The sequence below is a fragment of the Sceloporus occidentalis genome, unplaced genomic scaffold, assembly GCF_023333645.1.
Source record: "Sceloporus occidentalis isolate IW3139 unplaced genomic scaffold, rSceOcc1.0.p SCAF_130, whole genome shotgun sequence".
Lineage (NCBI taxonomy): Eukaryota > Metazoa > Chordata > Lepidosauria > Squamata > Phrynosomatidae > Sceloporus > Sceloporus occidentalis.
The window spans coordinates 1,075,490-1,102,500 of NW_028317110.1; the positions used below are offsets into that span (position 1 = coordinate 1,075,490).

The 27,011-nt window shown below is 44.2% G+C and overlaps 1 protein-coding gene across 1 annotated transcript; it reads left to right on the forward strand.

Annotated features, from left to right (window-relative positions):
• The first annotated feature begins 1,875 nt into the window (after positions 1-1,875).
• Positions 1,876-20,029, forward strand: LOC149281553 (alpha/beta-tubulin-N-acetyltransferase 9-like). The gene is made up of 6 exons (XM_089499136.1): positions 1,876-1,952; positions 2,975-3,084; positions 3,241-3,378; positions 11,157-11,216; positions 11,296-11,390; positions 19,910-20,029. The coding sequence occupies exons 1-6, from the start codon at positions 1,876-1,878 to the stop codon at positions 20,027-20,029; spliced, it is 600 nt and encodes a 199-aa protein (XP_089355262.1).
• The last annotated feature ends 6,982 nt before the right edge of the window (positions 20,030-27,011 follow it).

Consider the following 27,011-nt stretch of genomic DNA (forward strand, 5'->3'; position numbering starts at 1 on the left):
TATGTTTATAAGTGAGAGAAGAAAACATAAACCAGGAATATTTAAACTGAAGACAAATGAAGGGACTTATATAAATGAGGATAAAGAGCTGTCCGACTGCTTATATAAATACTTCTCTTCTGTTTTTACACAGGAAGATGACACTGAGGGCCCCTGTGTTACTGTGTTTACAGAGGAAGAAGTTCTACTTGAACTCTCCAAAGTCAAAACAGACAAATCAATGGGATACAAAATTATTTTAAAAGTTTTGATGTTTCTTGGCAAAACCACTAGCAGATCTATTTAACCAGTCATTAACCCCTTCGAGACCAGGATGTACCTGGTACGCCATTGGCTACATGGTAGCTGCAGACCGGGACATACCAGGTACATTGAACAAAGTCAGTTTAATTTTCCCCATCAAGCCATTCAGGGTATTTCAAATGGTCATATTTTAACACTTTCCATGCACCAATTCTACCACCAGCTTTTGTCAAAGTTTATGGTAGTCAGGGGGGGGCACGCGTGTCTTTTTTTTTTTTTTTTAAACTAGATACCTCATGAGTATTTGAAATGCTAGCACTTATTCCATGCCTGGATTTTTTGAAAGATACAGTGCTAATTTTAGCACCGACTGCTTTTTTTGTTGGAACTGAATGGTTTATAGAGATATAAAATTATTAAGTGGTTGAGTTTTCATTGTTTTGCTTGTTAAACTAAATAATACTCAAGATTGTAAACTTGCGAGCAGGCCCCTGCAGGTGCATCAGAAATGTATTATATATATATATACACACACACACATATATATACACACACACATACACATTTAACAAATTAAAAGCACACATTTTTCATTACTGAATGTTACAAAAGGTTTCATGTTCTTGAAAGGGACAGTTCTACACCTTAAAATAAACTAAATGGATGGAGACAGCACTGCAGACTGATTAGTATATTGAGAGCGAACTTACAGGAACTACTTGACCCTTCCCACATGTCCCTCCATTCAGAAGTTGTGTTATTACTTCCTTAATTAAACAACATTTATTCAGGTGGCAATTTATTGCATTCAGTAATCTCTTGTGGATAAAACTCACTATGCAAATCATAAAACGTAATACAGCACAGAACGCTACTAGAATAACAGCAAGATTATATTATACAAAATATATATATATTTACCACGGTTATTCTTATATTAGCATAAAGCCGCTTTATCTCAAAACGTATTTCCATTAATCAAATATAAGACGTACCTACACGAAAGGAGTTTGTGTTCATATATACTGCTTACGGACAATGGTTGTATTAAGAAGCGATTTTTTCCGGCATTTGTCGAGATTCTCCAATGTTTAATAATACATATTAGTTATCAATGTTGTCTGGAAACTGGATTTAAGACGTGGAAATATACATAGCTATATTGAGTCTATGCTTGTTGGCCGTACCTGAATTCAAGTGCCCTCTCGTTACCTCTAGCTGTAGCAGCACCCGGATCCTTCCGTACGTGTTTGCATACCAAATGTTTCGGCCACAAGATCACGTGATTGACTCGCGACCCATATTGCTGAAGCTAGACACGTCGACTCTCATGACGCTTTCAGGCTAGTATTTCCTCAAAGGGAGGAGTCGAAATGCAGGAAGTATTACGAGTTGCAACTTGGCCTATGAGGGAAGTATGTTGTAGGTGAAAGTGTATCGCGTGAACAAAATCAGTTTCGCAATTTCGTCTTTTTGCGATATGGTTTCCGTTCTTGAAATTATATAATATATATCTATATATATTCTGTCCATATGTTGCAGAACATTTTAGAATGCTAGCACATATGTTGGTTATACAAGGGTAAGGTTAATTTGACAAACTGAAACCATTGCGTCCCACAAATAAGCATCATGCGAACGAATGAAGACACTGTGCTGAGAGGCCAGCGAGTCCTATTGATACCATATGAACCCCATCATGTACCCAGGTACTTCGAATAATCAGTTTCAACCAAAGTAGACATTGTAATCGAGCACACTGGGATTAAGTGTAATAAATGTGAACAGAGACAAAAAAAAGTGAGAAGTGTCTTTAGGAGGCATAGGATAGAGTGGTCTTGTGTTTCCCTTTTTATTAGAGATATTTATGTAAATTGTTAACTGCAACATGTTAATATAGCAATTAAGTCTTTTACAGTTTAACTTATAAAAGTTAAAACAGTTTATGGAATCCGAAGTAGAGCCATGCATGGGACGGTTTTCTTAATCCCGCTCCTACTGAATTTCTGACCATTATCGTTCGCTCCCTCAACCTATGTGTCCCGCTCTCGCAAACATGCTCATTCACAGATACTCATTCATTCCCTCAATCACGTATACTCGTTCATACACCCCCACCCCCTTTTAGTGCTGCTCACAGACTTCCGTAGGGGCCGCTGCTTCCCTCTTTGTTTCTCGCACTTTGTGCAAACAACTCCTCTTGTCCCGCTCAGGGAAAGCAGAAATGGAAAAGGGACATGTGACGTGACATAAATTCACATGACTCTTCTGGGTTTCTGCTTCCCCTGGGCGCGAAGACAGCCTTGCGGGAATGTAAGACTGCCCGTACCCGCCCACACCACACAGAATACCACCCACAAGTTTTTTGACGGGTCACGCAGGATCCGCATCCCGATGCAAACTAAGAACCACAATGTAATAGTAATCAGCTAGCCCTTTCTTCATCTAGCAAAACAGTTTTTTCTTATTTTCGTAATCTTCTTAATTTACAGTACTTTCTTCAAGGAAACTCTAAAAACGATATGCCCTTTAATGCATATAATTGCTGTGTGGTCCCCTTGCAAATGCGTAAGGAGATTCTGCATAATCATGCAGTAAGGAGATTCTGCATGTATGATGTTGCCTTTCCTCCAGCCCCGCTATTTGAGGTGCATTAGACCTACGTAATATAGTTCAGCCTATTTTTGTGTTCATTGCTCGGTTTTAAACACTTTAAACGCTCTTCTTGTAGGTATCATGAATGGATGAAGTCAGAGGAGCTCCAGAAATTGACAGCCTCGGAGCCTCTTACATTAGAACAAGAATACTATATGCAGCAGAGCTGGAGGGAGGATGCTGACAGTGAGTGAAAGATTTGTGTTACTAAGCAAATCTTATGTGTCATATTCAATATTTTTAGCATCTTTTGCAACACTTTAGATGTATACTTTAGATTTAGATGTATAATGTGAGCTTCTGTTTCTCTGCTTTGCATAATGTATTTTCACTATTTTACAGAATGCACTTTTATTATACTGGATGCTAAACAATTTGATGAAGGCTGCTCTGAAACGCAGTGCATGGTGGGTGATGTTAATCTGTTTCTCACCAAGCCAGAAAATGCAGAAATAGCAGAAATTGAAATCATGATAGCAGGTAACTGACTTATCCATATGCTTCTGAAGTCCCTTTTACAATCATTGTTCCTTTCTGTTTACTCTATTATGAAAAGAATTCCAGACTAACATACGTTTTTTTTTATTTACCCTTAACTTTTCTTCCTTAACCCCTTAACGTCCATTGACGGGTCAGGCAAGTCACGCAAAAACGGTCACTTAACGACCAATGACGTGCCTGACATGTCATTTCATTAAGCTTAGAAAGTGATCTACTGGTGTTGCGGTAATGCCTCGATGTCGAGGCATTCAGCAACACAGAGATTGGCATCAGGGACCATGTCCAGCCTCTCCCCGGGGCATCAACATCTGCCATACACCCCTGCTTTAAAAGAGTTTAAACTTCACGATCACGAGGTATTCAGCGACACTGAACACTCACCCCAGGACGCGCTGTGACTGCTCCGGAGTGATTTTGCCACTCGCAAGATGACGGCACGTCTTGAAAAAAAAAGTAACAAAGTTGGAAAAGTTCGCAAGAGGGTCTCCAGACCCTCTAGAGAACTCTGGCCCCACTTGCAGGTTTAGTACAGGTACTGCATTCAACCATGCAAGTCAATGGAGCCCAGCTTTCTAATCACAATGTGATTAGTAAAATATATAAAAAAAAGTGGTAACATTTTAAAATAATTATGCATCAGAGGAACCATCCAGTTACAGCAAAATGTAAAAAAAGTACAAAAAGAATAAAATAAATTAAAAAAATAAATAAAGTTTATTATTATGAGCAAGTGCTAAAATTTGTGCTGTATCTTCCCTAAAAAAACTTGACATGGAAAGAGTTAAAGTAAAATTATTTTAAATACCAAAGGGGTGTCTAATTTAAAAAAATGATGGGGTAAATTAGAGTGGCCGGGTTCAAATATAGGGCATAGGCACAGACTGACCAAAATTAATCGGTTAAAAAAAAGAATGTAAATTTTTCATTAATTTAAAATAATTTAGTAAACAAATTATGTTAAATACAAACAGCAGAATAAAAAAAACTGCATTTCTTGTCTTTATTTCTCAACCAGCCCCCCCCCAATTTATGCACATTTGAGCCCAGGCTTGCCACGCTGCCTCCCACATATGCCACTCCATGCTGCCTCCCACATATGCCACGCTGCCTCCCACATCTGCCACTCCACGCTGCCTCCCACATCTGCCACTCCACGCTGCCTCCCACATCTGCCACTCCACGCTGCCTCCCACATATGCCACTCCACGCTGCCTCCCACATATGCCACTGTGCCTGATACGCCTTAAACTCCCGATACACCACTCCATCCTCCCCAGACATGCCACACTTCCTCCCAGACATGCCACGCTGCCCTCCCCACATATGCCACTGTGCCTGATACGCCTTATACCCCCGATACACCACTCTGTCCTTCCCAGACATGCCACACTGCCCTCCCAACATATGCCTTATATACCGTATATGCCTTATACCCCCAGATATGTCACTCCATCCTCCCCAGATATGCTTTATACCCCAGTATGCCTTATACCCCCCAGATATCTCATAGTCCCCTCATAGAGTCACAGACCTGTTCACAGCACACTGACACCATACTTTTATAAATAAGTACTGGGTTAATCTTCACTACCCCCAGGGTTTAGATTCCCCTTACTCTGCCCCCCTTTACCTCTAACTGCACCTTAAGTTAACGTTATTAACGTCCTCATCATTAAATTAACCCTAAACACCCCATTAACCATAACTACCCCTAAATTAACTTTAAATACCCCCTCAAACACAACTACCCTAAATTAACCCTAAACACCCCATTAACATAACTGCCCCTAAATTAACCCTAAACACCCCATTAACCACAGCATCCCCTAAATTAACCCTAAAGACCCCATCAACCACAACAGCCCCTAAATTAACCCTAAACACACCATTAACCACAACTGCCTCAAATTAACCCCAAACACCCCATTAACCACAGCTGCTCCTAAATTAACCATAGCTGCCCCTAAATTAACCCTAAACACCCTATTAACCATAACTGCCCCTAAATTAACCCTTAACACCCCATTAACGATAACTGCCCCTAAATTAACCCCCACCTCCCCTAACTTTCAGCAGCCCAAATATTAATTTTATACTTACAGTTAGATGAGTGTCACAGCCATGTGGTTCTGGAGAAGGAAGGGGCGGGGCCAGTTGTCACAGTGATTACAGAGAGGGACTAGTAAGTAGGAGCTGCTGCTGTGAGTCACTGAAACGGATTATATAATGAGGCAGGGCCGGCCCAAGGCAAAATGCCGCCTGGGGCGAATTTTAAAATGCTGCCCCCCCCCCCTTATCTACCCTTCCTCTCCCTCCGTCCCTGCCGCCCCCCCCATTATCTACCCTTCTCCCCCCTCTCTTGTACTTACCTTTCAGCAGTCCTGTGGCGAGTCTCCCTGTTCGGTCTCGGTGCCGGCTATGAGGAAATCTTCCGGCACTCAGCATTACAAGCCGGCACCGAGACCGAACAGGGAGACTCGCCGCAGAGGAGAGAGAGGCGCCGAGCGGGTACTGACAGCTTGGTAAGTGAAAACCACTCGGCGCCCCTCTCTGTCTTTCGCTTTTTAAAAAAGCATTAACCATAACTGCCCCTAAATACCCCATTAACGATAACTGCCCCTAAATTAACCCCCACCTCCCCTAACTTTCAGCAGCCCAAATATTAATTTTATACTTACAGTTAGATGAGTGTCACAGCCATGTGGTTCTGGCCTTCTGGGAGAAGGAAGGGGGCGGGCCAGTTGTCACAGTGATTACAGGGAGGGTCTGGTAAGTAGGAGCTGCTGCTGTGAGTCACTGAAACGGTTTATATAATGAGGGGTATTTTTCAGAGCGTTTGCTCTGACAAAACCCTCATTTTATAATCAATAAAAATCGATTCAACTAATCGATAATGAAATTCGTTGGCAACGATTTTCATTATCGATTTTATCGATTAGTTGTTGCAGACCTACCCGAAATAGCACATCGACAAAATGACCAGCTTTGGAAAAAATGGTTTTGAAATAGCAAAACGCTACTTGTACTTATTGCCCAATAACTTGCAGAAAAAAGCAAAAAAACATAAAAACATTGGGGAAATTCTAAACTCAGGACAAATAGTAGAATCTATTTAGCAGGTTTTTTCATTAGCTTTTTTTGGACGAGTAAAAGATTTTTCGGGTAAAAGTCAGAATTTTTTTTTTCAATGTTTCATCATATTTTATTATTTTTTATGGGAAATTAGATAATAGTATCTGAAGAAAGCTTTTCTTCTCCTGAAAGAATAAACAATATATAACTTGTGTGGGTACCCTAAATGAGTGAGGAGAAAATTACATCTAAACATGAGCACCGTAAAGGGTACAAAAGGTAAAAAACAGCCTGGTCCTTAAGCGGTTAAAGGGGACACATCTTATATTACTAGCATCACATTAAAAATAGGTTTTAAGAAATATTGTATTTTCTGTTTTCAAACACTTCTAGATTTTAGGCAATGTAGTATTTTCAGACAGCTGCTTGTTTGGCATGTGTGTGTCCTAGGTTTGTTGCCTTGGCCTAATTTAGCCTATCGTACTGCTTTAAAATAAACAATACAATGGCTCGTTCCTAATACCTTAGCCGTACACTCTTGAATTATGGAATTATGTGGAGGGGCGGACTTCATTAGTATTGCCATAATGAATTGGCTCAGTGTGGTGTTGAGCAGAGAACTTCACCAAAGCTATCGCATGGCTGCCTCCAGATCTGCAGATAAAAAAAACATTTCTTGAATGCTTTATAACATTACTGCATATAACACTGCATCTAATTATCAAAGAAAAATATACATCTAACCCCTTGATCACAATTGACATGCCAGGCACGTCACGAAAAACATCCTGTTGATGACAATAGAGGTGCCTGGTACTTCATGATTTTAAACGGGTGTAGAAAGTGATCTATGATTGCTTTCTTCTCCCAAATGGTGTTGATGTAATGCCTCAAAATCACCAAATAAACATAAGTTGATCAAATAAACACATTTGCAACCCTTAGTAAAATTATGAAAAACCTCTGTGAGGAATCCAAATTGAGCAACAATGAAGCTGCATTTCGCCCTATGGGATCTTCTTCAGAGGTAAAGATAAAAAAAAGAAATGTATACCAACTGTTTTATCCTTATGGTGGATACAAGGAAAATTATTTTGTACAGGGATGCCTTTTGTACAGGGATGTTATCTCCGTTGCTGGTATCACAATTGGATATGTTAAACTTTACAAATAGGAACTTTGTCTCTGCTAAGGAGAGCTCAGTGAGTGCAAATGCAGCCATTACTTATAGGGATGCTCCAATATACCGACCCGAAAAAGGCATTATCGCCAAAATGCCGAAATAAAAATAATTTTGGTGCATCCCGGGAAGAAAGTGCAAAAGGCAGTATTAAAAAAGTAGCTTGGTATCAAGAGATCACAAATTTCCACTTCTTAAGTCATTGAATAGTACTGACTGACATTTCTATGACTTTGGATATCTTTTTATCTTTTACAAATTTCCTTTGTATCCACCATGAGGATCACACAGTGGGTATACATTTCTTTTTTTACCTTTACCACTGAAGAAGCCTCCTTATGGCAAAACATGATAGGTTCATTGGTTCTCAATTTTAATTCCTGACATAGGTTTTTCTCAGTTTTACCAAGGCTTGTAAATGTGTTGTTGGTAGATATATATTTTATTAGCTTTGTGGGTTTTTTGTGATTTTAAACTATAATATATTTATATAAAACAGATTCAAATTGTATTTAATGTATACCTGGTCCTTTTTTCCCCTTTTCTTTCCTGGTCTGCGCCCCCACACCAGCTGATTATATCACTACTGTTATAGGAAATCTGACCATAGTTTTAAAAAATAGGTTTATTGGCAATCAATTTACAGCTAACTGGTGCCACTGGCAGCTTAACTTCCTCAAAAGGTGTATGATATATTAACGTGCAGACAGGATTGCTTTCACCAAAATAACTCTGTCTGCAATACTTAAAACTATAAATGTCCCTTTTACAAGACAAGCTGCCTCACAAGTGATACATTTAATTAAACCACTTTAATATGCTTTTTCTTTTTACCTGGAGGAAAATAAAATGTCTTAAAACACCCTCATGACTCAAAGCAGCCAATCATTGACAGGAACACACTTCCTTTGAAATCCGTGTAAGCTCCAAATGTGCATGTGTTGGGGGCCTTTTTAGACTGCTGAAGCAGACTTAATAATAACCTTTTTATTAAAAACTACAATAAAACTACTTGTGTTTATTGCCTATAATTTGCATAAAAATATTAGAATCTGTTTAGCAGTTTTTTTTCAATAGCTTTTGTAGATTAAAAAGATTTTTTTTTTCAATTTTGTACCATATTTTATTTCTTTTAGTAAATTAGATGATATGATTTATTCTAGAAATTACAGGATGTATATGCACATCCTAATATTTGCCTGTAGGGCAGCTGGTAGTGACAAAACTAAGTATTTTAAATATTTTTGGATTCTCATTTTTTCTCTATCTAACATTAACATTGCAAATCAATCCAATTTCACCCACAAAACTGAAAATATCAGAAAAGATAAAAGAATGCACAGGACAATAAAGCAACTCCTTCAAACCTGACCGATGGCTGCAATAGTTTGTGACCAAAGTAAAACTTTTTTAAAGACACTGAGACCATTTACAGATAATATGTATCTATGGTCTCACTGATTCACTTTATGTGAAGGAGGGAGAAAAGTAGATCTAGAGGCAAAGCTAGTGTTTTGCCAACATTGTGTACGGGTGAACCAAGTGATCACAATGATCCCTTGTCATAGTAATTATGTGAACTTTAACATTTGGCTCACTTTCCAGAGACCTTGGGAGCTTCTGTGTGGAAGTGCACACAAGGTCCGGTTTTATAGTACATACTCTATGCTACTCTTGTGGTCTTTGAAGGGCCATTGTTTTCAGGATGCCATTCAACATCTTCATACGCCAAAGTGTCAATCCTCTAAATATAAAAAGGCAATCTTGATCATGTTCTTTCAGGGAATTGTGAAACAAACTGTACTGCACCAGTTCTTCAGCAACAGTTTACTTTCCTGTTGACATCAGGTACCAGCACTGGTCATGCAAGGTTTTTGTGTTTTGTTCAGGAGGATCTCCTAACACTTTTGCGGTGCTTGTGTTCAGCTGTAATTTTCTCCTCACCCATTAAGTGTACCCACACACGTTATATATTGATTTTTTCAGGACAAGATGGGCTTTTTTTTTGATCATATCATCTTATTTACTATAAAAAAAAACAAAACATGGTGAAATTTTGAAAAAAACCCACCTTTTATGACTTTTATTTAAAAAATATTTTACCCGCCTACAAAAGGAAGTAAACAACTAGCTAAATAGATTCTACTATTTGTCCTGAGTTTAGAAATACCCAATGTTTTTATGTTTTTTTGCTGTTTTTTTAAGTTATAGGACAATAAGTACAAGTAGCGTTTTATGATTTCCAAACCTTTTTTTCCCAAATCTGGTCATTCTGCCTCCATCTCCTCTTTGGAACATCTTTGAAGCCGGTTAACTCAATTTACTCCATCAAACCATATATTTTTGAAAACTAGACACCCCAGGGTATTTAAAATGCTGGTATTTTAACCCTTTCCATGCACTAATTATACAACCACACTTTGTCAAACTTTGTAGTAGTTAAAAAATTTTTCTCACAAATTATAATTTAGTTATAAATATACAGGTCTTGGTATGGGTCACTGTCAAACAACACCCCAATATGTGTTCAGCAACATCTCCCGAGTATGGTGATACCACACATGCATAGGTTTGTCAGATTGTTTGGCTTGTAAAAGGCTACTTTTGGGACATGCGTATTTCAGGTTTTCAACACACACTTTTAGCATTTGGTCATTGTGCCTCTGTCTCCTCTTTCGAACATCTTGGAAGGGAGCTACTTCAATTTACCCCATCAAACCATATATTTTTGAAAACTAGACACCCCAAAGTATTTCAAATGCTGGTATTTTAACCCTTTTCATGCGTGGTATTCCATCACCAGCCAGGTTTGTCGGGATTTAAAATGCTACATTTGGGAAATGCGCTTTTTTCTCGTGATTTCTAGTGATTAGAAAGCTGGGCTCCATTGAAATGTATGGTTGAATGCAGTACCTGTATTCAGCCTGCAAGTAGAGCCAGATTCTCAGGATGGTCTGGAGAGACTCTCCTGAAGATTCTTGTCAACGTTATTGTTCTTTTTAATGGGCGTCCCATCGTGCGAGTGGCAGAATCACTCTCAGTGGCGGTTGTGATCGCTCTCCGGAGCGGTCACGACTCGTCCTGGGCTGGGTGTTTGGTGTCGCTGAATGCCTCGTGATCGACACCATTGAAGTTTATCCTCCTAAACGCTTTTAAAATGGGCGTCTGCCGCCATACATTGTATGGCGGGTGTTGACGCCCCAGGGAGGGGCCAGACATGGTGATGCCGATCTCGGCGTTACTGAATGCCTCGACATCGAGGCATTATAGAAACGCCGTTTAAGCGAGGAAAGTGATCGTTGATCACTTTCTAAGCTTATTTAATTTAATGACGGTTCAGGACCGTCAAAGGTCCTTAAGTGACCTTTTTCCGTGACGGCCCTGAACCGTCAAAGGTCGCTAAGGGGTTAAATCGTTCTCATTCAAATTGAGGGAGAGTAACTGTACCAAGCACAAAACCTCAACAGAAACATTAACTCCTAGTCTCTTGTTTCTTTAATTTCAGAGCCTGTCTTCCGTGGTAGGGGACTTGGTGAAGAGTCTGTACGACTAATGTTAATTTATGGTGAGTCCACCCTGGGTTGCTCCATGATGTTATAGCTACACTTGGTATCTTGCTTAATTGCATAATCACTCTGTTGCAGGTATTACGAAGTTAGGCATCTCCCTGTTTGAAGCCAAAATTGGGCATGAGAACATGAGAAGTGTTCGGCTGTTCAACAAATTGCATTTTCAAGAGGTGAGATAAACTATATCAAACTAGTACAATCCCTGTGTGTGTGCCACATATGTAGTAGAACTTTGGGGTACCTTTTTTGCAATCGCTACTCAAGATTGCAGAGGAAATATTTTTGAAGGGTTAGTTGAGGCTGCAATCAGTTACCTGCTCCAGGTGAAAGTTCCCTGTATTTAAATAGGTACACTAGCCTGTAAATACACTTCAATGCATTAGATAGCTGAATGGTCCTTTTAAATTTTCACAATGTCCCCTTTGCAAATACTATATGCATTGCCCCTTTACTCAGTCTCACCTGTTACCTATAGAGGAGATCTATGCAGCCAAACACATCTCTTTGAACGGGATATACCTCCAGTCAGCTCCAGCACTGGCTAGGCAAATGCAGAGTTCATGTGCAGAAAGTACTCCTATTGATTTATTTTGCCATCAAATATATACTATAATAAATCTTAAGGGTTGTGAGCCAGTAAAATATTTCTTAAAAACCACACCAGATTTATCCCAACCTCAAATAGCTTTTATCGTGGATGTTATACTTTTAATTTTAGAGAATATTTTTTTTTTATGAAGACCAATTTTTTCAGTGGTGTCCTGCATGTGGAGTTTGGGGGTAAAAAAAAAACAAAGAACATTTTTGTTTTACTGTGGCTGAGAGTGACAGTCCACAGACTTTTGCTTTTGGTGTTGTCTGCCAATTACCAGCTGTATTAAATCAAAACCAGCAGGATGGAGGACTTGGTAAAGGGTTAGGTGGTACATAAAGATAAATTACATTTTCCACAAATTGACAGAGGCAGATGCAGTAGCGTACCTAGCGGGGGGCGGGGGGGGGGGGGGTCCGCACCGGGTGCCGCTCATCAGGGGGGTGCCAACTTGCCGGCACCCCTCCAGAGACGGACACTCAAGGAGCTGTAGGTCTGTTAAAGACCTCCGATATCGCTCCCTTGCGATCTGCGCGGCAACAGCTGCTGTGCGCCGGGATTTGTTGTCAGATCCCGGCGCACAACACTGAAGCCGCGCCCACTGAACCGGAAGAAGACAGAAGAACTGAAGAAGAGGAGCGAAGAGGAGGAAAAGAAGCTGTAAGGAGAAAAGAGGAAAGGTAGGAAAGCATTCAGTGAGTGAGAGTGGATTGGTATGTGTGTGGATTGGTATTTGTGGATTAGTATGTGTGGATTGGTATGTGTGGATTAGTATATGTGTGGATTAGTATGTGTGTGGATTGGTATATGTGCGGATTGGTAAGTGTGTGAGAGTGATGGGTGTTATGCTGTACCATTTCCAATGTATTTTTCATTATATAATTATGCTCTAGTACATCATAACTCCCATCACTCTATACTGTTCCATACAGTGGCAGAGCTGGGAGACAGAGGCCTTGCACCCCCACCGCAGGACTCCTGAAAGGTAAGTGAACTTCAAAGGGGGAGAGGGTAGATCGTTAGGAGGGGGTAGATAGGGAGAAGGGAGTGAGGCGGGGGGATAGGGGGTAGAAAGGGAGAAGGGAGTGAGACGGGGTAGGTAGGACAAAAGGGAGTGAGAAGGGGTAGATAGGGCAATCATACTCCTATCATGCCAAGTCTGCAAGTACATCCTGGAATCTGGGTATGCCTGGGCATGACGGGAATGTGATTGCTGTTAACAATCATATATATATATATATTAATATTGTTATTTCATTGTTTTGTCCTATTTGGGTGTGTTACTTACTTTAAATAAAAGTGTTAGATTTTTTTTTTATGGTGTGGGGGGGTCATATTCGGTTTCGGCCAGGTAAATGCTGCATTTTCGGTTTCAGTCCAGAATTCGTTTCGGTGCATCCCTATTACTAATGAAGTGGTAGGCCTACACCACATCAATGTTTGGCTTAGTATATAGTGATAGGAGTTATGCTGCACTATTGTCAATGTCTGGCTCAATGTATAGTGATAGGGATTACGCTGTACCACCGTCAATGTGTGCCTCAGTATATAGTGATAGGCGTTATGTTGTACCACCGTCATTGTCTGCCTCAGTATATAGTGGTAGGTGTTATGCTGTACAACCGTCAATGTCTGCCTCCGTATATAGTGATAGGTGTTATGCTGTACCACCATCAATGTCTGCCTCAGTATATAATGATAACAGTAAGTGTTATGCTGTACCACCTTCAGTGTCTGCGCCGGTATATAATGGTAGAAGCTATGCAGTTTTAAAGTGTGTGTGTGGGGGGGGTGCCACATACAGGATCCGCCCCAGGTGCCAAATACTCTAGGTACGCCCCTGGGCAGATGGCATTGAGGCCTACTTCACAACTTTTGAAAGGATTTCTACCAGAGAGGACTGGCCACCAGAGCAGTGGGCTGGGTTGTTGGCACCTTGTCTGAGTGGCGAATCCCAAAAATCTTAAGATGACTTGCCCCGGGATCAAGCAAATCATTATAACAGACTGAAAGCAGAGATACTAGAACGCCTTCGAGTCACACTGGCAATCCATGCTCAGATATATGCATGGGATTATGACACATAAAAAAAACTAACAGATCCCAGATGTATGACCTGTTGAAACCTGCTCAGAAATGCTAATAGACTGTACAGTAAGGAGCCTTACACAGACCTTAACCCAAAACAACAGAAAAACAGGGAAGTTTGCTTTTGGGTTTTAAAGGTAAAGAGGAGGACTATGTGGACAAATGGTTGCCTAGGTTTTCACATACTGCGGGACACATACAGTGCTATTGCTTTCAAGAAACAGGACACATTGTACATAATTGCCCTCAAAATGATGAACCCATGGAGTGTAATTTTGGGAGGGGGAGACGTGATACATTGTTGTACATTGTATACACTAAAATGCCTGCTTTAATCAGTGCTCTTGGTGTTAACTATTTTAACATCTTTTAAAATAGAGGTAGTAAGGTTATGCTTATAACTAGACCTTTACTACAATAAAAAAAAAAATAGGCAGCATATGCTTGATATTTTTTGTAGTCATGGAGACACATAACAGCACAAGTAGAAATTGTCACTGGTAGTAGAACAGTAAAATACAGAGCTGAGGCAGTATCCTCATTGCCTTATAATGTAGTAGGAGAGATATTTTCCACTCTTCCATAGAATATGGGAAAGTAGTATATCTACTCAGGAGAGACTTGTAGAGTATGAGGTGGGAACGGAATAAACAGAGAGTGTTTTACCTTTTTTTTAATATTAGGAAAATAAATAAAAATAGTTTTAAAAAAATTGTGACATTTAAAAATAATTAAACACCAAAACCTATTGCAAGGAGAGCACGTAAGGAAAAAAGGTATATACAAAGTAAATCTTTATTAAACAATATGATTTAAATACATATAAAAATATATATATAATATAAAAGGCCCCCTGACGAAGCTCATTGCAGCGAAACGTACGTTGGGGTTGGTACGTTTGGACTTGGCACCATTCATTACCAGGCTTTTTGCTGTTTTCAGCCTTTCTTCTAGGTTTGGTTAGTAAGTTTTGAGCACCGATGTACCATTGCTGTATGTTATTTCGTTTGTTCCTTTTCACTTTATCGCTGTGGTCATCCTTGTGTTTCTTACTTGTGCCTTCATATACATACGTATTTCCATCCTAGTTCCTGTAGTCTTGTGCCTCTGTTCATATGTACCTTCCTATATGTGTCTTGGTGCCGAGATGCTTTTATATTATATATATTTTTTTATATCTATTTAAATCATATTGTTTAATAAAGATTTACTTTGTATATACCTTTTTTCCTTACGTGCTCTCCTTGAAATTGGTTTTGGTGTTTATATATGTACAGTGCACGTACCTCTACCATTATTGGTAGTTTGTTCGTTTTTGGTGATTATTTAAAAATAATTATGAAGTGATGTCACTGGGACGGCCCCAGGTTAATTGGTACCGTCTGTAATAATTATTGTTTGTGATACCTGCATTTCCCAGTATATGTTGTGATTATGGTGTGTGCTTTTGTTCCCCTTGTTTGCTACCCTGTCCAGGTGCCACATGTCCTGCCCCTCCCTCCTTACACAGACTACAGTAGAGACCCCCTACTGGGCTGAGGGCTAATGCTCAGTCATATGCAAAGGAGGGCAGGATGTAATTCCCTTGTGTCTATTGGACGCAATTCCCTTGTGTCTATTGGACGCAATTCCCTTGTGTGTCTATTGGACGTAACTCAATCCCTTGTACTGTTTAAATGCCCCTGTGTTCCCAAATAAAGGGAGTTCCTGTTTTACCTCACTACGAGTCCTGTCTTGTTATTGAGGTAAGCCTCGGTGCTGCCCTTATTAGGGCGGTAGAGCGCTGTATTGCTATACTTCGGTATACTACAGTACTGCCGAGGTTCCTGAAGAGCTGTGTTCTCTGCTATGATCGCGTATTGTCCTTTTCAGGACGATAGCCACCCTGTGTAGCTCAGTTTCGGCTAGCCACAGACAGTGAAGGGGTTAGTCTCTGGTGCCCCGGTGGCCATGGGGCGAAGGAAGCAACGTTCGGCGGGCGTACCCAGTCGGGGTACAGGTCGGTCCCGTCACATTGGTGGCAGCGGTGGGATGCTTCCTCAGTACAGAGACAGCCCAACCACTACTGGGACTAACAGGCTTGCTGACCACGGAGGTACAGCCACATCGGCGGCAGCTATGGCAGAAGAACTGAGCCGGTGTCGGGAACAGGCAACGAAGAAGTTCCGCAACAGATTACAGAGGAGGATGGCATTCTACGGAGCCACTCCAGCTGCAGAAACAGTCTGTAGGACGGTAATGGAAATGGATCGGCAGTTCAAGGCGGACCTGGATCTACAGAGGAATGCGTCACGAGGAGCTGATGAGTATAAGTGGGAAGCTCCGTTATGGGACTTTGAGACTCGAGTTAAGGTCGCCCTGACGATACAGGGAGGGCCGATTCCAGAGGAAGTACGGCTGGAATGGAGAGCCCTGATTCGGCTAGAGCTGTGGGAAGATGCCATGGAAAACTGGTACAACTGCAGAAGCGAGAACCTGCCTACCCCAGAACAACGCTTCGGGGAGCTGTTTAAGCTGCGGCGTCGCCGGATGAGATGGCAGCCCACCGAGGAGGAAGTAGCCACACTGGAGAAGTTGGTGGCGAAGGAGCTCGAGCTCGGGGACCTATACCGAGCATTATATTGGGCTGCAGCCCAGCAGGAGTGGGGGTCCGGAAATCACTATTCTCCGGAAGGTGAGGACCTCTATGTCCCTGGCTTAGATTGGGAAGCTTTTGAAGCAGAAGACGACTTTGGTAGTTCGGAGAGCTATAGGTTCTGGGACCTGTACAAGGACCGCGAGGAAATGCTGCCGCTTTCCCAAGAACTGACCCTGGCAGCTGACTTAGAAGGGCTAGTCTACAGGGAATGGTGCCTGGAGATGGAATACTTAGGGCTGCTGGAAGGCGGCCTTTCCATGACATGGGAGTCGACAGATCCTGCAGTTCCGGCTGAAGCACCGGCAATAGGGCAGAATGCTGCTGGTGTCTACCTGTCCCACAGCGAAGGGTCCCCACCTGCTAGCAGGGACCCACCATCGGAAGAGCTGGCGACAGGGCAGAGTGACGCTGTCCGCTGCCCAGCACTGTTCCCCACACCAGCAGAAGCGCTGGCAACTGGGCAGAAAGTTGCTGACCTCTGCCCTGCCCCGCCTACATCCCCATCATCTGGATTTCCCCAACAGCCGTCACCAATCATGGGAGGAAGGGCAACTGGCGTTCCTCCCCAGCGGCTGACAGATATCCAGGGAGATGCGGCAGCCGGCCCATCTTCCCAGCGGCAGAAGGAGCACCAGGGAGGGGGTGCAGGTGGCATCCCTCCCAGCGGCTGAGTGAGAACCCGGGAGATGGCGCAGCTGGTCAGTCTCCCCAGCGGCAGCTCACAGACCCGGGAGCGGAGGAACCGGTCCTCGCTCCCCAGCGGCTGATCCCAATGATTGGAGCTGAGGGTATTGTCCCTCCTCCCCAGCGGCTGGCAGATATCCCGGGAGATGTGGCAGCCGGCCCATCTCCCCAGCGGCAGAAGGAGCACCACGGAGGGGGTGCAGGCGGCATTCTTCCCCAGCGGCTGAGTGAGGACCCGGGAGATGGCGCAGCTGGTCAGTCTCCCCAGCAGCAGCTCACAGACCCGGGAGCGGAGGAACCGGTCCTCGCTCCCCAGCTGCTGATCCCAATGATGGGAGCTGAAGGTATCGTCCCTCCTCCCCAGCGGCTGGCAGATATCCCGGGAGATGCGGCAGCAGGCCCATCTCCCCAGCGGCAGAAGGAGCACCAGGGAGGGGGTGCAGGCGGCATTCCTCCCCAGCGGCTGAGTGAGGACCCGGGAGATGGCGCAGCTGGTCAGTCTCCCCAGCGGCAGCTCACAGACCCGGGAGCGGAGGAACCGGTCCTCGCTCCCCAGCGGCTGATCCCAGTGATTGGAGCTGGGGGTATTGTCCCTCCTCCCCAGCGGCTGGCAGATATCCCGGGAGATGCGGCAGCCGGCCCATCTCCCCAGCGACAGAAGGAGCACCAGGGAGGGGGTGCAGGCGGCATTCTTCCCCAGCGGCTGAGTGAGGACCCGGGAGATGGCGCAGCTGGTCAGTCTCCCCAGCAGCAGCTCACAGACCCGGGAGCGGAGGAACCGGTCCTCGCTCCCCAGCGGCTGATCCCAATGATGGGAGCTGAAGGTATCGTCCCTCCTCCCCAGCGGCTGGCAGATATCCCGGGAGATGCGGCAGCCGGCCCATCTCCCCAGCGGCAGAAGGAGAGCCAGGGAGGGGGTGCAGGCGGCATTCCTCCCCAGCGGCTGAGTGAGGACCCGGGAGATGGCGCAGCTGGTCAGTCTCCCCAGCGGCAGCCCACTATCCCGGGAGCAGAGGAACCTGCCCTCCCTCCTCAGCAGCAGATGATAGCAAGGGACACCGTTCCCTCCCCCCAGTTGCAGGCCGGACCCGAAGATCCCTTAGCCCCAGCAGAAGCGCTGGCAACAGGGCAGAGCACCTCTGGCCTCTGCACAGCACCTACAACAGGGTTCCAGGGAGATAAGGCAGTCGGCTCATCTCCCCAGCGGCAGAGGGAGCAACAGGGAGGGGGTGCAGGCGGCATCCCTCCCCAGAGGCTGGGTACCCTCCAGGGAGAAGGCGCAGTCGGCACTTCTCTCCAGCGAATGGTATACGCACCGGGAGAGGCAGACGTTGGCCGGGTAAGCGCTACCTTTGTAGGAGCAATCGAGCTAGGGGACTGTCACAGAGGCCTCCATGCCATGGGTTTCTGGAGGGGCCTGAGTGCCAGCCTTCTCCCTACAGACTATGGGCCCGGGTGCAGAGCGCCACACTCCAAAGACTGGGGAGCAGAGACAACCTATTGCCCACCTATCTTTCCCGGACAGCCCCAAGCTGACCCGTTAGGGGTCTAGCCGGGTCTGCCGGACTATGGGGGGGGAGATGTGACGGCCCCGGGTTAATCGGTACCGTCTGTAATAATTATTGTTTGTGATACCTGCATTTCCCAGTATATGTTGTGATTATGGTGTGTGCTTTTGTTCCCCTTGTTTGCTACCCTGTCCAGGTGCCACATGTCCTGCCCCTCCCTCCTTACACAGACTACAGTAGAGACCCCCTACTGGGCTGAGGGCTAATGCTCAGTCATATGCAAAGGAGGGCAGGATGTAATTCCCTTGTGTCTATTGGACGCAATTCCCTTGTGTGTCTATTGGACGTAACTCAATCCCTTGTACTGTTTAAATGCCCCTGTGTTCCCAAATAAAGGGAGTTCCTGTTTTACCTCACTACGAGTCCTGTCTTGTTATTGAGGTAAGCCTCGGTGCTGCCCTTATTAGGGCGGTAGAGCGCTGTATTGCTATACTTCGGTATACTACAGTACGGCCGAGGTTCCTGAAGAGCTGTGTTCTCTGCTATGATCGCATATTGTCCTTTTCAGGACGATAGCCACCCTGTGTAGCTCAGTTTCGGCTAGCCACAGACAGTGAAGGGGTTAGTCTCTGGTGCCCCGGTGGCCATGGGGCGAAGGAAGCAACGTTCGGCGGGCGTACCCAGTCGGGGTACAGGTCGGTCCCGTCACAGTCACCATCAGGGCAACCATATAGTTCCCACAAAATGTACAAATAGCACACAAGGGCAGAATGACCAGATTTGGAAATACAAAATGGTTTTGAAATAGCAAAATGCTAGTCGTACTTATTGCCCTAAAAATCATAAAAATTGGAAATTTCTAAACTCAGGACAAATAGTAGAATCTATTCAGCAGTTTTTTTCATTGGCTTTTGTAAACTTGAGCACCACAAAAGTGTTAAAACACACCAACTAACATAAGACACCAACACAGACACACATACACACACAAACCCAGGCACAAAAACACGCCTTCTCGCTTACCCTAGGTAAGCCTCAACCTGTCTTCAGTGCAGATTATACAACTGTGATGTCACGCATCATTATGTGGCCCCACTGAACCCCTCCTCCTTCTATTATGTTGTGTATATGTGTAAAATGCCTTTAAATTACATGCAATTATTTGTCCTTTGTTCTTAGGTTTCTACAAGCGATATATTCCAAGAGGTGACCCTTCAGTGGAATGCCACAGAAGTGGAAAAACAATGGTTAACCAACACAAGCCCTATGACAATGACAACTTATAAAGAAACCAAGTAATACCACAGAATCAGAGCTGGGATAGCCTTATACCCCCCTGATATGCCACTGTGCCATCTGGCATGCCTTATACCCCCCAGATGTGCCCATCTGCCCCCTCAGATATGCCTTATACCACCCTATATGCCATAGTGCCCTCTGCTATGCCTCGTACCCCAGATATGCCCCTCTGCCCCCCAGATATGCCTTTTACCCCATATATGCCCCTCTTCCCCTAAATATGCTTTATACCAATTATATGCCACTGTGCCCCTGGTATGCCTTATATCCTCTATAAGCCTTATACCCCCAGATATGCCACTCTGCCCCACTAGATATGCCTTATACCCCCAGATATGCATTATACCACCCTATATGCCAGTGCCCTCTGCTATGCCTTATACCCCATATATGCCACTGTGACCCCTGATATGCCTTATAACCCCTAAATGCCATTGTGCCCCCCTGATATGCCTTATAACCCCTATATGCCACTCTGCCCCCCCAAATATGCCTTATACCCCTATATGCCACTCTCCCCCCCCCCAGACTTACTCCATACTCCTTGGTGTCTAGCAGGGGCAGCCAGTGAACGCTTGCGCGATGAGCACCAGAAGGTCACGTGATGCCGGTGCTTCCATCATAGAAGCCCCAGCAGCAGCAGAGGATGCCTGCATGCATCCCACAGATGTCCGCCGGCTGTCAGAGAGGAGGATCCGCGTCCCCTGCAGCACTGCAGGCGATCTGAATCTTAGTGTTATAACCCAACCTCTATTTGCGCTGTGGAGCTTTGCAGCTCCTTCAGCATTATCTTTGGTCTCTTTATTGTCTCTATGATTAATGCTGTCATTGCCTGGTCCGTGAGTTTTGGTGGGAGGACCTCTTTAGGCAAGTTTGTTGTGGTGCAATAGTGTTTCCATTTCTTAATAATGGATTTAATGGTGCTCCATGGGATGTTCAAAGTTTTGGATATTTTTTTTTTTTTATAACCCGCAAAACTAATGGGGCCTTTTAGAACAGGTGTATGTGTATAAAGGTCTGCAACACGGTAGAACTTCCAGGTGGAACATGACAAATGACTTAAGTTTTAGAAGAATAGTTTTGAGTGTGGCAACTGCAGTTTGTTGATAAATGTAAAAAAAGCCACAAAATAGCCCTCACCAGCATGAGAGCAAAGTGTAGAGGAGTTCCATGTGTCTGTTGGATACAGTGTGTAGACTGAAGAGTCGGTCCTATCTGAATTAACAATTCACTGGAATGTGCTCACCATAGAATGGTCATAAACACAGAACTTGTAGATAAACCAGGGATGTAATTTTAATGGCAATCATAATACCAACCGGTTTTGCCATTCATACGCCATCTTCAAGGTGATCCATAAGCATACATGACTGAACAAGATAATTTAGATTCACTCCCCTCAGGGTCAATTAACCCAAAAATGGTGTGTTACAATTAAAGTGACATGCACACAAATTCAATTTGCAGGTGAAAAAAATCTGATAGCGACTGAAAATGTAGTACAAAAATACAACAATGCTACATGTGACAGGACACCCTGTACCCCGACTGGGTACTCCCGCCAAACTATGCTTCCTCCTGCCGGGACACCAGCAGTTAACCCCTTCGGTGCCAGACAGAACCAGAGTTGTAGAGAGAAGGGAGTATGCCGCTGTACCGGAACCAAGTTGGCACTAGCTAGTTGTAGCTAAGCGTACTCAGCGTCCATGTACTGTCCTTAAAAGGACATTAAGTTATTACAACCGCCCACCCCAAGTTTCAGACAGCACCAATGTTGGGGTGAAAACAGGACTCAGTTTTATTGAAAACACACCAGTATTTAAACAATACAAGGGGGGTAATTAACATACAACAGACACAGTAAACCAGACGTAGTGGGTCGCTATTGTAGTTTGTGGGGAGGATGGTAAACACGGGCAGTTCCCTGATTTCTAGCTGATTTTAAATCCTGGTGCAAATACTGGCCATGGAGGTCTCTGTCCTGTAATTCTTCACTTAATGGAGAGTAACACCACACATAAAACCTCCTCCCAAAATGCAGGTACCTCCACAGTCTTTAGAGTCTGGTAATTGGGAGAACGTGGCACTCTGTACCAGGGGAAAGAAGTATTCATAATGGACCCTTTGAACCCACCTAAGCCAAAACAAAACCTTTTCCAAAGCCAGTGCCCATAATCTGTACGGTGGAGGCTGGCCCCTATGCCCCTCCAGGAGCCCAGGGCATGGAGGCTTCTGTGACCCCCCCCTCCAAAAGGTAGACTAACTATGTACCAGATCTTACACTGGTCTGGACCTGAGTTAGTTGGACACCAAACTCCAAAACTCTCCCCCATCTTTGCTCTCTGCCACTGCGGAGTGATGCCGCCTGCATCCCCTCCCTGGATACTCACACTTCCTTTGGGGAGATGAGCTGGCTGCATCATCTCCCTGGTGCTACGGCTGCTGCTGGGGAGATGGGCCATCTGCATCATCCCCCAGGCTCTCACTCAGCCACTGAGGAGTGATGCTGCCTGCATCCCCTCCCTGGTGCTCCTGCTGCCGCTGGGGAGATGGACCGGTTACGTCATCTCCCTGCCACTCACTCAGCCCCTGGAGAGTGCTGCCACCTGCATCCCCTGCCTAGAGTTCCTGCTGCCTCTGGGGAGATGAGGCGGCTGCTCCAGACACCAGCAGCACTCTGCCCTAATGCCAGAGCATCAGCTGGGGCGGTAGGGGCCCGTTTGTGTGAGGCCGTTGCAGTCAGTTTCTGGGGCCAAAGATAGGAGTGGGCAGAGACCAGAGGTGCTCTGCCCAGTTGCCAGCTCTTGCTGGGTTTTCCATATACGCAGTCTCTGGGTCATACTTATGAGTATAGTGGAACTATTTTTTATATGCCTTCTCCAGTTTCCACTCATTTAATTCAGTCCGAGTGTATCTGGGGGGTCCAAATCTCTGAAATCCTGGATGTCCTCTGTGAAATATTAGGACGTAGGGAGTGTGGGTAAGAAGAGGTTAACTGTTTTCTGCATTTTGGTGATAAGAGTCTGATGCACTGGGAGGTAGTATTGTTCTGTAGAGGAACAGGATGTATATGGTAGAGGGCATAGGTCAACTTACACAACTGAATTAGTTGGTGAGAAACTGGACCATAAGTGTAGACTCAGTGTCAACTTCAGGATAAAGGATGGATAACTGAAAGGCCTTTGCCTTTTATGGTAAAACCAGAGTTATTACAATTGTGTCAGCCTTTAATAGGAGTTTACTAACTTTCTTTTGTTATCAATGTATATATAGTGTGTGAAAATGTACAGCTGTCAGACCTGCTTGCTTTTGTGCAGATCTCCCTGCAGCTGCTTGTATCCAGAATAAACTTTTATACATTTAAAGAAATCTGATGGTCATCACAACGTTTGATTTCCACAACACCTCAATCCGCCACTCCGCTGTACTGCCGAAGTCCGGAGCCTCCTGGAGACTGTCCCATAATAATCCCGGGATGCCAAAGTCATAGCCCTCTGGAGAGTTTTCTGTCGCAGTCTCTCAAAATGCTTGCTCTGCATGCCACTGCAGAGCCCGATAACGATTTTCCAGCTTTACCTCCTGTTGGACCAGCTTCTCATATTCGGATACCCATTGTTCCTGGGGTTGCTGACCCAGGAATGACATCCGCTGGTCTTTAATCCTTTGTCCGCAGCTTGGAAGAAAGCCTCCAGGAGGGCCACGTCCCATAATGACCAAATCTGTTGCCTCAGTTCCCGGTATTGTTCTGTAGGCAGAGCAGTGGTGTAGAAGGAGCGGACTACCCACATCCATGTCCCTGTCAAGGCAAACAAAGTCTGCTGTCCTGTCAATCCTGGTAGAAAGGAAGCGTCCCATCACATGCTACCAATGTGAAGGGACGCCATGAACCCCAACTGAGTGCTCCCTTGCAGTGTCTATCCTCCAAAACTCCCTCATCCAACTCTGTTACTGGGATATAAAGCCTGTTCATTCAGGTGTGAATGGCATAGGCTTCATTTGAGGGAGGCCGGGTAATAAAGCTAGTTGGTTAGGTCATGTGTGGTAATAGCATAACCAAACACAGCTGAACAAAAATACACAAAACATTGATTATATACATAGCCAGACAAGGCATACATGGTACAGGACACCACAGGCAATAAGGCAAGGAACACAGGGGATGGAGTGAGGAGCTGAGATCCTCAGATGTATAAGGGAAAGAGGGCAAAGGTACATAAAATACAGACACAAATAAACAAGACACACCAACTAACATACCTAGATACACACACACACACAAACATACCCAGGCACAAAAACATGCCTTCTCGCTTACCCTAGGTAAGCCTCAACCTGTCGTCAGTGCAGCTTGTACAACTGTGAGGTCACGTATCATTATGTGGCCCCACTGAACCCCTTCTCCTATTATGTTGTGGATATGTTTAAAATGCCTCTAAATTATATTTGCTCTTAGGTTTCTACAAGCGATATATTCCAAGAGGTGACCCTTCAGTGGAATGCCACAGAAGTGGAAAAACAATGGTTAATCAACACAAGCCCTATGACAATGACAACTTATGAAGAAACCGAGAAATACCACAGAATCAGAGCTGGGACACTTTACACAGGAATCCTCAGAAATTGTATGATTACATATAAAAATCTTGTGAAATCATATCCTTGTTGGTAGGTATCCTGCTGAAGGTGACAGCTTTTGGAATTACAAATGGTATCACATAAAATTGTTTTGAATATTCTGTATGTGACCAGGCAGTCTGGTTATGGGGATTATGTGGTAGGTAAGATTAATATATTAATTCATTTTCAAAATAGTGGTGATAAATCGTCGTGGTGCATGGGTACTCTTTCTGGTATGCATGAGGCATCCATTCATTTTTCCTGGAAAGGTAATTTCAAGCACTTGCTATATCAGTTCTGAATGGTGCTTATTTACCATTACTTCTGAGTAGAAGATATTCTTCAGAGAAGATGTTCTTCAGCTCATTTCATGCGGCAGAAAAGATTTAATGCATGACCATCAAGAGATACTATAAACACAAGCAGAGTATTGCACTACAAATATGGTGTGCCGGATGGGCAGCGTGTGCATGTGTCCACTGTCCTCCTCTATTTTTTCACAAATTTACTATACACATGCTGTAATTCTGCAGAGAATTGTGTGCACTCCGCATGCTTTCTCATAGTCCAACAGGTAGCTATGTACTAGTGTTAATCTATATGCTGTCTGTCTGTGCTGTCATAGAGATGAAGCAGGTCTTTCACTTTTCTGAAATCCTACATTTTACAAAGCACATATAAACACTATTTACAGATTTAAAAAGCTATATATTTTATTAAAAGCACACTCTAGCCATCATAAGCACTTTAATGCTTATGATAGCTTTGAAGTGCATTCAAATGGATATGATGCCCCTCTCCAATGTGATGCTCTATTCTCCACCGCCAGTGATTTCTGTGCAGCAGAAGTGTTCTGCCAGAAACATTACCTGTTATGTGATATATTTACCACCAGTCAGCTTTAGAGCTGGACTGGCAAACTTTGCAAGAGAGGGTCTAACAAAAGCCCCTGTGAACATGAACAGAAAGTGATCCGTTTCAATGGGAGCCCTTTCCTGCCACTGATTGACTGCTTTCATTTATTTAATTTTGAATTCATAAAGAATACATATTGAACTACTCATTGTTATGGGAAGGAGTGCTGGTGCCCAGCGGGGGACAGGCATCTCAGGATCTGCATTAGGCAGCCGCATACAATAAAGGTAGAACTAGGCTGCCTGTCATGATACCCATAAGACAATGTGGAGAAAGTAGGCTCTTCTACTCAGGCCCGGACTGGGACAAAAAAAAGGCCCGGGCATTTAAGACCAAACTCTGACAAATTTAATATACAATTTCTTGTTGTCTATTAGTTACCGTATATTTCATCATGCTCTTGTCGCTGTAATCAAGTAGCATTACATAAGTATATAATAAATGAATCATAATGTCATGCAATTTATAAAGTGCTATATCTTTAATGAAAGATTCAAAACAGTAACTAATCTTTGACCATTTAGTTGGTACTTAGAAAGAGGTAGAAACTTTGTAAAAAAACAAACTTTCACTTAGAAACTAAGTCTTGTTTATTTAACCCCTTCAATCCCCTATAGACGTACCGGGACGTCTAGCCTTTCGTGCAGCGTCAGGAACACATCCTTGCCGCTGCACGGAAGAACAGGCTGTCGTTTGACAGCCTGGACCCCCCCCTGGCAGCAGAAGCCAGCGTCGCTGGCTTTCTGCTGCCCGATCTCCTGTAACAACTTGGTGTGTCATTAGCCTTGGGGGACTGAACCACATCCGGGTCAGTGACATTACTGCCGGATGTGCGACACTGGGGGAGAGAGAGAGAGAGAGTGAGTTCGTTTTGCAGAGCTGCAGTGCTTAGTGCAAAACCACATTATATATTGGGGATAGTGTAGTGTTTTAGAAATTGGCCAGGTAGGTACAATGGCGCAACATGTCTTCAGCGCTGAGGAGGCTCATGACTGCCTCACTCAGTCTGATGACGAGGCCACTCTGACCGCGTCAGACGCCGAGGCCACTCTGACCGCGTCAGACGCCGAGGCCACTCTGACCGCGTCAGACGCCGAGGCCACTCTGACCGCGTCAGACGCCGAGGCCACTCTGACTGCATCAGATATTGATCCAATATCTGAGGAATCCTGCTGTGCGTCAGATAATGACGAGTCAGAGGAAGACGATGATGGCCAGGCGTGGAGAGCCTGACTCTAAATATAATTGGGTGCCCCCAAATATGATAGACCCAGTAATCCCTGCTTTTACTGGGACTCCTGGCATCAGATGTGACATTGATGCTAGCGAGCCAAAGTCATTTTTCCATTTAATGTTTGCCCCCGAGTTTTTTGAGCTGCTAGCAGCTCAAACAAACCTCTATGCAGCCCAGTGTCAGGCAGCTGACCAAGGAGACAGAAGCCAGACCTGG

What these genes read in the sequence shown, in the direction of transcription:
- LOC149281553 (XM_089499136.1), top strand. Translation starts at nt 1,876, where the DNA reads ATGCGAACGAATGAAGACACTGTGCTGAGAGGCCAGCGAGTCCTATTG. An exon ending in CTGGAGGGAGGATGCTGACA is followed by an intron (nt 3,085 to 3,240) that starts GTGAGTGAAAGA and finishes ACTATTTTACAG; the next exon opens with AATGCACTTTTATTATACTG. An exon ending in ACGACTAATGTTAATTTATG is followed by an intron (nt 11,217 to 11,295) that starts GTGAGTCCACCC and finishes ACTCTGTTGCAG; the next exon opens with GTATTACGAAGTTAGGCATC.